The sequence below is a fragment of the Neophocaena asiaeorientalis genome, unplaced genomic scaffold (assembly GCF_003031525.2).
Source record: "Neophocaena asiaeorientalis asiaeorientalis breed wild unplaced genomic scaffold, Neophocaena_asiaeorientalis_V1.1 scaffold364, whole genome shotgun sequence".
NCBI classification, from domain to species: domain Eukaryota; kingdom Metazoa; phylum Chordata; class Mammalia; order Artiodactyla; family Phocoenidae; genus Neophocaena; species Neophocaena asiaeorientalis.
Window position 1 is genome coordinate 1,268,314 of NW_020172457.1, and position 12,335 is coordinate 1,280,648.

At 38.5% G+C, this 12,335-nt stretch overlaps 1 protein-coding gene across 10 annotated transcripts in view; it reads right to left on the reverse strand.

Annotated features, from left to right (window-relative positions):
* Nucleotides 1-5,087: 5,087 nt before the first annotated feature.
* Nucleotides 5,088-12,335, reverse strand: part of CALD1 (caldesmon 1) — a 180,721-nt gene continuing 173,473 nt past the window's right edge. For 8 of the 10 annotated variants that reach the window (XM_024737948.1, XM_024737938.1, XM_024737939.1 and 5 more), the window contains 2 exons: nucleotides 9,803-9,883; nucleotides 5,088-7,403 (listed from right to left, as the gene is read on the reverse strand). In XM_024737948.1, the coding sequence (XP_024593716.1) occupies nucleotides 7,395-7,403; nucleotides 9,803-9,883 (90 nt within the window). In that variant the 3' untranslated portion in view covers nucleotides 5,088-7,394. The remainder of the gene's footprint in view (nucleotides 7,404-9,802; nucleotides 9,884-12,335) is intronic. The other 2 variants (XM_024737943.1, XM_024737947.1) reach the window with 1 other exon arrangement.

Sequence of the window (12,335 nt, forward strand, 5' to 3'; positions counted from 1 at the left end):
GTATTGTCTCATCTAATTAAATATGATCTTTCCATAACAGATTTAGCCATTATTCCTGTACATCCCACCTTGATTTCCCCCTGGTCTGTAGCTTAGTGGATAATTTATTTAGAATGCTTTTCCAAGTAGACCTAAAAATAAGTCTTTAAATGTTTAGTGCCTGCAGGAGGCATTATGTGTCATGAGATTTGTAATACTGTAGAAATGGAGATAATGGAAAAGTAAAATAAAGGGCAAAGCAATAGCTTAAACATGAGGTTAATAGCCTCTGCTTAAATTTTGTTAGTTTCCAAAAAGTAACATGTTCTTTGAGGTCAGTGATTTAGAAGATTGGACCTTCCAGAAAAAGAAATAGAGCAGGTATTAGATCACACTTTCTTGAAAATCAATTACCCTTTATAATTGTACCTTGTTTTATGTAATACATATGTTACTAAAGGTGACATGCATAGAGAATTTTTACATACGGAATCTATTTTTCTGTTGGATTTTAGAGTCATGATTGCAAGCCATAGTGTCAGACACACAAGGTGAAACTCCAAGAAATGATCTAACCAGGTTACACAAGAAATTAATGGCAGAGCTGGGACTTAAATCTCAAGATTTTTAGTCCAAATATTTACATGATCATATTTCAAGTAATCCTACAGAGAAAAATTAGTGCATGATAAAAATAGGAATTCAAAAAAACCTTTGAAAATTGTATTTATTCACTCTTTCATTAATTCAACAAATATTTATTCAATGCCTACTAATTGCCAGGGACTGTTCCCAGTGTAATAAAATGGACATTCCTTGTGGAGGTTATGTACTACTGAGAGAAGAAAGACCAATACTTGAAAAAAGCACTCAGGTGATGAAAATTGCTGTGGCGAGAAATAAGGGAAAAATAAAGAGCATAGAGTGCTCTAGTGGGTGGGCCTTGGTAGGGGTGGCTCTCTTGATGGAGTGTCCAGGAAAGTCTCTCTGACCAGGCTTTTGAGCAGAGACCTGAAGCAAGTAAAGGGATGAGCCACGTGGATGCCTAGAGGAAGACCTTGGCAGGCAGGGGAAACAGCAAGTACAAAGGCTCTGAGAGAAAATCATGTTATGAATTATACTAGGCAGTACTGTTTCGTTGAAGCTTAGCTGGAGTCAGTACATTTTAAGAAAAGAGATTTCATTAGGACCTCTTTCTTCCCCAGATAAATTTAAAATGATTTTCTTAAGCACCTGTTCCTTTTTAACTTTTTTTTTTTTAAACTTACTCTCCTATTCTAGACAGTAGAATATAGTGGAAATAAATTCTTTGCCTTTAAGTGCAAGTGGAAGGAAGACCTGCAGTAAACTTCAACCAGGGACTTTGATGTTGGTCTGAGTTTTTGTTCTCCTTTTCTCTGATCTTATCAGAGAAGGTTATGGGACATACTCCTTATGGAGCCAGCTTCTGCTTCCTGGGAAGCCAGCTTTGCCTGTGCAGCAACCTTTCCTCCTCCAATTTTTTGATGCATTCATCACCTCTAAGCCTGCAGTATAAAAGGCAATATAGTAAGAGTAAGAAAAGAGGAAAAGAAAAACCAAAACAGTACTCCAAAAGGCACAATTATTGGTGTGGGAATCAGGAGGAAAAAGGTCATGTTAGCAACATGGCCAAATGTAAATTGCGTTAGGAATGTGATTTATTTTGTGTGATTATATCATTTTGAATTTGTTGAGCAGAGGCTTACATGAGCATATGAGGTGACTAGGGAAGTCAAAGTTATTTATGACATCACAGAAGTTAGTGGTTATGTGGCTGTAGAGGCCTTGTCATAATTTGGCTGAGGAAGCCATACTGGATCCTGGGAGCCTTGGGGTCATCTAGTACCCGTCAGGCCTTCCTCAGACTGTCAGGGTCTAGGATGTTCCAGTGTAGGGCCAAACCACTCCCAACAGTTTCCAGATCTTAAGATCTGTCCCAGCCAGTCAACTAACCAAGACTTAGCTCAAAGGCCATCCCCTACGTGAAGTCTTTCCTGATCCCTCTATCACTGGCAGAATTCTTACACTGTTAGTTTATGTACTATGTCTAAATTTGGGGACTATAGTGAAGTAGTATTCTTCTGAACACTTGGAAATGAGGTCGTAAGAATGCCCCCAGCCTGTTCAACAATGAACAGATAGGATAAATCACCTCAAAAGAGAAAGTTGGCTCCCAGGCTCAGGGTGAAGTTTCATGATAAAAAACATGAAATGGTACCCGCCCCCCACTGCCACCAGTAAGTGCACCTGAACTGTGCAACAGTGAAATCCCCCTTCTCACTAAGGACGTGTTGGCCAGATCCCACAACTTTCCAGCCACTTCCTTTCATTTTCATATTTAAGACTTCGTTCTGGTATTTGGTATTAAGTACACTTTAAACTTCAATTTCAAACCTGATTCAATGCCCTCCTCCTCATTACCCCCTAGATCTGTCCCTAGCTCTGGTGACTGAGGAAGTGGGAGGGAATTGGTGTTTTGCTATTTACATTCATCCCCTATTTCTTCTGCGTGCTAGTTCCTTGTTGTGTTAGGAGGAGTAAGGGCTGGGGGGAAAAAGGCAGATATCTCCTTAACTGGGCCAGATTGCAGTCTGCATCGTTGGTCTCCAGGGCTGTTATTGGTCCTTGTCCGTGTGCTTCAAGAGGAGCATGGTGGCCCCAACCTGCCACCTGACAAGGGGCTTTCTTCAAGACATGCTCCTCGGAAATAGCAATCTCTTGTGAGGAATTAGGGAGAACAGAGGTTAGAATCTTTGATTCTTTATTTACTACCTCATAATTAATTTGGTTTGCATAAGGATCCAAATTTCTGTTTCCATTTACTTTTCTTCCAGCATTTGCTTATGTTAGTACTTGGCAAAGGTAGTTTGTAGAAAATAAATGTTTTACTGAAATAGTAATGTTGATTTTGGCAAACACTTTTCTCATTAGGAAGGCAAAGCTAATAGCCATTGCATTTATCCATGGACTCTAGTCTAAATGGACATGCATCTAAAACTAAAGATATACAAAGGTTGAAAGTGAAGGGGTGGAGAAAGTTATATATACAAGTACACACACACACACACACACACACACACACACACACACACACACACAGATTGAAAGTAAAAGGGGAAAGTAAAGTTATATCATACAAGTGCTAACCAAAAGAAAGCCATGGTAGCAATGTTAAGAACAGAAAAAATAAACTTTAAGGCAAAAATCTTTGTTACAAATAGAGGGTCACTTCATAATATTAAAAATATTCAATTCACTTGGAAGATAAAATGATTCTAGATTTTGGTGTATGCACCAAAAACATGACTTTAAATATGAAAGCAAATTTAACAGAATTACAAGGAGAAACAGACAAATCCATAATTATAGAGGGAGATTTTCACATTTCCAATTCAGTAACAGCTAGAACAAAGGAACAAAAAAAATCCAGTAATGATATAGAATGTTTGGACAACATGATTAATAAGCTTGAATACAAATAGACACAGCACTCAGATAAAGACCTTGTTAGGCCATCTCCTCACTCCCGTGGAAGAACACGTATTTAGGGTCATGAGATTTTCATTTCTTAACCATCCTTCCATTTGGAGCACACATGCAAGCAAGAGTAGGAAAAAAACCCTACAATACAGACCAGTTTCTACATCACACAGAAGACTGTCACATCTTTGAGCTCAAACCCTGAAGACACACAAGCTTAATGTTCATCCAGCCCTAATCCTATCAGTTTGGTATTAGTACTACAGATTGCATTATTTTCATTACTTAATTTTGTGATTGACTTTGATGATAACATTGTCTAAACTTAGACCCCTTCTTGTTAGAATGTAGAAGTCAAAAGTATTAATTATTGGGTTGGCCAAAAAGTTCGTTCGCGTTTTTCCATAACATCATACGGTGTTTTTTAAGTTACCGTAATTTTGTTAACTCGTCAATTTTATGAACAAGATTTAGCGGACTGTTCAGGGCCTCCCGACTCACAATTTAAAACCTTTGTGAGAAAAGCCTCAGATTTCAAGTAGTGCTACATAAATATATAAAATTACTGGGACTTCCCTGGTGGTCTAGTGGTTAACACTCCACACTCCCAGTGCAGGGGGACCGGGTTTGATCCCTGGTCAGGGAACTAGATCCCGCATGCCTCAACTAAGAGCCCGCATGCCGTAAGTAAAAGAGCCTGCATGCCGCAACTAAAGATCCCACATGCCGCATCTAAAACCTGGCGCAGCCACATAAATATTAAAAAAAAATACTATGAAAAAATATCTTTGGATTTAAAGGTAATCGCCAGTGCCTTGCAAATAGTAACTATTCTACAAACAAACAGTATATATTAAATGGGTATTTCTACTGTAAAAGACAATGCCTTTGGGAAAACAGTACTGCCAAAGTAGGTGCCAGAGGGGTGACATGTGACTACACTGGGAATGAGAAGGAGGATGAAGGAACATTTGATAATGTGTTTTTTTGAAGAAGGTTTTCAATCCCCCTTTTCAACCTTTTCTATATATGTTTGATCAGTTGTCTCTACCAGAGCAATTTTTATTTTTTAATAAATTTATTTATTTTTGGTTGCGTTGGGTCTTCGCTGCTGCGCGCGGGCTTTCTCTAGTTGCGGCAAGCGGGGGCTACTCTTCGTTGCGGTGCACGGGCTTCTCATTGCAGTGGCTTCTCTTGTTGTGGAGCACGGGCTCTAGGTGCGTGGGCTTCAGTAGTTGTGGCGCATGGGCTCAGTAGTTGTGGCTCGCGGGCTCTAGAGCGCAGACTCAGTAGCTGTGGCACACAGGCTTAGTTGCCTCGCGGCATGTGGGATCTTCCTGGACCAGGGCTCGAACCCGTGTCCCCTGCATTGGCAGGCGGATTCTTAACCACTGCGCCACCAGGGGAGTCCCTACCAGAGCAATTTTTAATATTTTGTTGGAAAATTGCCTGTAATAAGTATTTAAAAATATGAAATGGCTTTCCTCTTTAAAGAATGAAACCAAGACTCAATCTGAAATATGAATTTTGCTATACCATCATCTTTATTACATCAGATAGAACTCTTGTAATCAATATAGTACATAAAAATAAGTGAGGCAAAGACATTTGGAGGAATTCCATTTATTGTGGATGCATTTTCACAATATATATTTATTGCAGCGATCAATTATCAGTGAAAAATATCGTGTTTATAAAATCTTTAGGAATGGCAGATTCACAGAACATGCTAGTCACCTTGCAGTTTTACTTCTTAAAAAGATAACAGAGAGAATTGTAATCAAACAAGTAAACAAGGAATTTTTCAAGAAATTAAATCCAAACTGAACAAAATTCTAACCCTAAAGCTTATTCCATCCAAATATTGGAATAAAAGTCAGGATCGATCGATATATTCTCTTCTTAAATTTAGACTTTCTAGAAAAAAACATAAAATAGTGATCAGGAGAGGCTCTTATTCAAGAGTACAACAAAGAAATGTTATCTCGCCATAGGCCTTAATTCAAACTTTGATCCATTTCACTCGAATGCTGGGAGTCAATGCCAACTCAGGCACTGCATGTGAATTCTGGTTCATCTTACCATAGACTCATGTCTACTCTGTCATGGATGGGTGACTTATGCAATATTGCTGGCTTTACTTTCTTTGGCCCAGATGTGCTAAAAGCTAGAGGATTCAACAACTCTACTGATTTATGAGGAAAATGGACTTTGGAAGGCACTGGTCACTCCTCATGCCAGCCCTACCCTGGCTGGCTCTCCCAGGGGAACACTGTGGATTAGAAAAGAGTCATTTGGGAGGCTCCCTCATTGTGGTAGGAATTGAGACTAAGACAATTTTGGTAAGTCATGAGGTATACGTTTATAGCACTACACTATATGTATATCTCTATGCTAGAACATATTGCCAAGACACTGGAGTACTCTTTTATCATCTATTGTGAAGAATAGATGAACGCTTATTAGCTAAAATAAGATCTGATACCTGGATTGGGTGTGTACAAATGACGAGTTGATAGACTCTTAGGGAAAAAGGTAAAACTAATAAAAATTACATATATTTTTTGAAAGTTCAACACATTACCAACTTATGGCAAGTGCCAATGACTAATAAAGGTAGAAAAGTTTAACTAAAAAGATGTTTCAGTATGTTAAAGATGGAAGTACTGTCATGACTCCTAAATATTGGCTTTTGCTTACTTTTCTGCTTCCAGAGATTACCCAAAGTTGGTGGTAGTACACCTATTCATGGAATTCCAATCTGTACAACTTTGCCACTAAAATTCTCGTCTTTAAATTTTAGAGAAGGAAGAGACCTCAGACATCATCTAAGCCAACCGATTGTGAACTTGATACTTAAGAATGAAGTTTGGAGCAAGCTTTGAGATTTAGCACGATTCACACTGGACTTCAAGACTGCTTTTAATTATAAACTAAATACTATGCTTTATAGAAAGTGTCAATTCATTTTGACACTTCTAATCTCTTTCTTATAGGTTATTGGGCATTGGAAACATATCGATACCTATTCTGCCATGTTTCTATTGGCAAATATGAAATATTAATATAATATTGTGATTTTTAATTTTTAAAAAGCAGTGATATTGGCTAGTTACAGGGACATACTGCTAAATATAATAGCCTAGCACATAAAAAAGCCTTCTACCATTAGTGTGTTTGTATATGTGTATGCACATACATACATGATCACGTCATCTAAAATGTGGTTCACTATCACTACCAAAGAAATCCACAAAGCAACCAACCTAAAGAAATCAGTACCACTGTCAGCTAACATCAAAATCCAATTTAGATATTCATCAGCATGAAAAAAGTAATACCTTAAGGTATTACCTTAAGTACATCTTTTTTTTTTTTTAAAGACAATCATTATTGTAGTATCTAAAATCTGAAATGGGTGACTTTCACAAAGTGTTATAATTGCCTACTAAGATAATTTCTTCCATGCTTTATTCTAAAGTGCAGAAACAACATGATTTCTGTATTTAAAAAACAAAAAAAAAACACTATGGTTCATTTTTCTGGATACTGCACACATTCCTCAGGCAATTTTCAACTTGAATCCCCTGTTGTTGACTTCCGATGTGGTTAATATCACTGTTCAGACACAGAGTTATGATGATCAGTAGAAAAGTCTCTATTTCACAGCATGGGTTTCTTTAGAAACAGGCTCCTGTGCAAAGGCAATACTTTTACCATGAACATCTCTAGACCGTGATTATTAAATATAGTGATAATATACATGGGTTTACTGGGATAATGAAAAACAAAACAAAAGGAAATGAACCCAATTTAGTAAATCAACATAAATATAAAACAGAGCAAATTAGCCCTCTTCAACTGAGCTGGTCCGGCATCTTGAGCGGCTACTTTGGGTTCTTTCTTGAACTGTCTCAAACCTGCTAAGAGAAGAGAGCTTTAAGTCGTCAGGCCATGGTGTTTCAGCCAGACATTTTGTGTCAGAATTTAAAAAAAAAAAAGATAATATGGCAGGAATAAATGTCTATGAAAGGGAGGATTATTTTTGGCATTCTATTCAAATATGCTCCTCTTCTTTCAGGCTATCCTTTCTTCTGTTGGTTTTTTTGCTTTCCTCTTTCTTTCTTCTTTATATTCCCCTTTTCATATCTTGATCTTGAGCCTTGCTCATAGCATTCAGGGTCAAGGAGGTTTTTTTAAAACACTACTTACTACAAGGGCCAGGACTCTATAATGTGTGTTCCAGGACAGGCACGCATGACTGAATGGCTGTCTCAGCCACATCAAGGCATGATAGTAAACTGGACTATGCTTATCTTTAGTGTTCTCCTATTTTTTCATTTCCTACCTCCTATTCTTATGCCCCTACCCTTGAAACTTATCTGACCAATGGCCTTATTGTACACCATTTCTTTCCCTCAGCTAGCTGCTAAAAATTCTTGCTGAGGTATTCACAAATGTTAAAGTGTTATGAATCTGCAATTTCAAACGTGTTGTATAGTTTCATTTCAAAGGGATTACTGCGTGATACTAATGAATCTGACATTTTGGACCAAAGGAGCTACCTACTTTGCTACCTCACAAACTCAGCTCTGGGCCTGCTGGTTATGTTATTATTATTACTATAGAAAGAGTTTTGTGGTATAGACCAAGGAGGAGGGGGCAGTATGTATGTGTATGAAGTCTCACCCTGCCACCGTCCCACCTTGTACCACACACATTATTGCATAATTCCAGGGAGTACCATTCATGTTGTATGTGAGTGGTGTTCTCTGAGACCTACCATTCCAGATCATATCTTTACTCTACTTCCTAGAACCCTGGTTCAGAGGAATGTTGTCCAGAGGGGATCTATTAAACCTGTGATGATGGCCTATGGACAGCCGACCCCCCCCTACTCAGAAAGGAGGCTATATAAACATTTAGACTGTCATTTCTGAAAGGTCGTTTCGAGAAGGGTCATAATGGCTTAGGCCAACACAAGTTCATTCTTTGTTTAAAAAAAAACAACTACAAAATGATTCCCCTCCATTCCACCAGAAGAAAATTGTACAAGGAACTTTAGAACTGCTGAATATGCAATCCTAAAAAAAAGCAGCATGTATAAGGGTTAAGAATGCAGGCTCAGAACAGACTGCCTGAATTTAATCCAGGCTTTGCTCCTTATTTGCTGTGTGACTTTGAGAGAGGTACTTAATATCTCTGTGCCTCATTCTCCTTAACTCTAAATGGGGGTAATAATAATGGTGATTGGAGAGTCAAATGAGATAATGTAGGTTGAGAAGGCATATGGGGATGCTCATTACATTTTAGTGGTTTGTAATGGTGAAAATTATTACCGGTACTTTGAATATATTTAGCAGTTATTTAGAAAACTTAACTAATGGAGAAGATGTAACACACTCAGGAAGCTGCACCAGACTTATCAGCACGTCACAGAAAGTAGGAAAGAGGAAGCAATTCTCTCCCTTCGGTGAGTTGTAGAGATTCTTCAGTTGCCTTTGAGATGTTCTTCAGTCCTGAGTTTGCTTAAAAAGTGCTTCTGGGTATAGAGCTCTACATCAGCCCATAAGCAGTCTATTCTAATCTTACTTATTGTCGCTCTCTGATTTTTCTCTTTTCAATTTTCCCTCTACCAAGAGAGAAGAGTGGAATTATTACTTGAATGGGGAATTAGGAGTTGAATTAGCTCCTTGTACAACAAGGGGTCCTATTTTTAGTTTGTGCATCATTTAGATATTGACCACAGGCCACTTTGTGAAGGATGAGCAGAAGGCCAAAGAAAGACAAATCCAAGCATTCTTAGCCATTAGTTTTCATAGGGTAGCAAATTTTGCTAACTTTTGAATATTATTTCAATTTTTTTTGCCATATCAGCCTTGAGTCCTAGGCTGCTGGCAATGTAACCCCTTAGAATGGTTCCAGAAAGCAGCTTTGAAACTACTCAAGGAGACAGACATTCTTTCCCAGGTGATCTGCAAATTCTGATTTCCAAGCCTGGACCTTGTAAGGAAATGTAGACCATGGTTATACCACACAGCCTTCTGTTTTCAACACCCCTACCACTATGGTGTTTCTAGAATGTCTTACTGGGAGCCATCCCACGGATCTAGACTATTCACCTTGTATGACTGACAAACCTACCATGCTGAAGGCTCCGTGACATTGCCTTTCACGGTACCATACACAAGTCTTTAGAAACTGATGGTTACCCAGACAAGACTCTGTGGATCAGCATTATTTCTTTTCTGACCCTGGGACAGCATACTGCAGGATACAGCAGGAAGAGAACCTGTGGAAAACAAATCTTCCGGTAGATTACCTTAGTGGGGGAAGTGACCTTGTCCACAGATTGCTTTTCCCAGAGGTTCCGCTTGCCAGATACGTCTCCTGGCCTCAAATCCTAATGAAGAGAAAGCAGAAAAAAATGATGGGTGGCTCTTCATATTTTCTGGCCAGGTCTAAATAAATCACCACATCTGTTGTTTGTTTATTTGTTTAATACACTTTATCCTAGTCATCTGAAATGGGTTGAATCAAAAGGATCGTTAGCCGTTGTTTGTTTGTTTGTTTTAACGTCTTTATTGGGGTATAATTGCTTTACAATGGTGTGTTAGTTTCTGCTTTATAACAAAGTGAATCCGTTATACATATACATATGTTCCCATATCTCTTCCCTCTTGCGTCTCCCTCCCTCCCACCCTCCCTATCCCACCCCTCCAGGCGGTCACAAAGCACCGAGCCGATATCCCTGTGCCATGCGGCTGCTTCCCACTAGCTATTTTATATGGACCCTGACCTATGCTGTGACAGGAGAATGGGCTGAAACTATCTAGCATTTAGGTCCTGTCATTCACCAAGGACATAACTGTTTATTGACCAGTAAAATTGGAATATAAGCATATTTAAAATGAGATAGCCCATTTTTAACTTTCTATGTCCTTAGAAGTGAATCGAGCATAGGTTAGTTTTAAATAATTTTGAGGGGGTTGGATAAGGACCTCACCCCTTGCCAATTAACTTTTCTTTGGTGCCTTGCCCATGGCCCCCAGCCCTTATGAATTTAACGTGTACCAGCTGGACTTCCAGTGGCCAACACTGCATCTCTTTGCATGAGGACTTCCTCTGGCTGCAGATGCCCACTTTGCTCCCAGGAGGCAGGCTGGACATCCAGAGTTAACACCCCCGGGAGCAGTCTTCAGCCACTCACCCATGAGATTTGGTGCAAGAATATTTCTCAGACTCGCTCACGCCTCAGGTAGGATAACTCGGAAGCATGTGTTTTGTGGTGGCTTTTAGGCTTTCCCAGCAGGATTATGTTTAACAGCCCATGTAGTGACTTGCTTAATAAACATTCTTTATTGGCTGACTTCTTTTCCTGCCTCACTTCCTGTAGTGTTTTCTTCATGTCTCAAGTAAACTACTTGCACACGAACCACTACTTTAGGGTTTGCTTCTGGGCAGCCCAATCTAAGACATTTTTCTAATTGCACTTTCCTCAGATTAGAATCATTTTGTGTTTCCTGAGGAGCAAGGGGTAATTCAGAAGTGTATCAGGAGCACCTAGCCCCGTGAAATTAAACATTTACTACAAAGTGTACCCATAAGAGAAAGTGACAGTTGATGACATATATGAGAACATGTAAAGATCTTGGGAAGAAAACACTAAAATATGGTCGATGACAGCTATATATCTTTGAATCTTTATTTACTACCTCATAATTAATTTGGTTTGGATAAGGATCCAAATTTCTGTTTCCATTTACTCTTCTTCCAGCGTTTGCTTATATGAATACTTGGCAAAGGTAGTCTGTAGAAAATAAATGTGTTTTACTGAAATAGTCATGTTGATTTTGGCAAACCCTTTTCTCATTAGGAAGGCAAAGCTAATAGCAACTACGTTTATCCATGGACACCAGTCTAAATGGACATGTAGTTTTCTTAGTAGATACTATTGAGATTGCAACACCAGAAATGCACTGGTTAAAAACATTACCATGTGAAGCAGTTCAGATTTGCCTTAATCTTACTGAATTTCTGGATTTTCACTGTGACATGGATTCCTGATATTCTATTAGAGAGTTACACCTATTTAACTTGGAACCAGTAAGCAACAAATCAGGTTGTTTTTGAAGAATTCCACTACATACGCCAATGTAAGTAGAAGCTGCCAAATTGTCTGGAAGACTGTTTTAAAAATTTGGAAACTATAATTAGGAACATGCTAATGGAAGCTCTGGAAAGTGGCTATTACTGCTTTATTTATTTGATTCCTATAAGAAAAATATTTTTCTTTCACATGAATACCCTTCTACTAAAGAAAATGAATTGTATTTTCCTTGAATCCTACCTATGAATCATTTGAGATCACTTAAAGAGTTAAAGAGTCCATTTTAAGAAAATATGAACATCTGAGCAGTAAACTGGCATTTTAACTCAAATGGGAAATATAAATGAAATTACCTGACCAGCCTACATTTTAGAGAAAGACCCACTCCAGAAGAAGAGGGAGAAATGAAGGCAGGGAAGCAGGTTTCCAGTCAACCAGAGATCAAAGAATGAAGAAGAAAATTCAGCTGAGAAAGACAATGTTGGGGTTGTTTTTAAACAAAAAGAAAGACAAATTAGCATTTTAATTGCTGTATATAACATGTAGTTTAGACACAAAGAACAGACTAACCAGATACAACAGACATACTTAGAACTGAATTCCAGTTACAAAGTTACACTGAAGTCCTATAAATTCTACCCACAAATAGCAATAGACGTCCCAGTAAAGACTCAGGTGCAGATCAATGTTTAAATAAGTTACTAGTTTTCAGAGACCCAATAATATTGATTTGACAAGCTTCTGA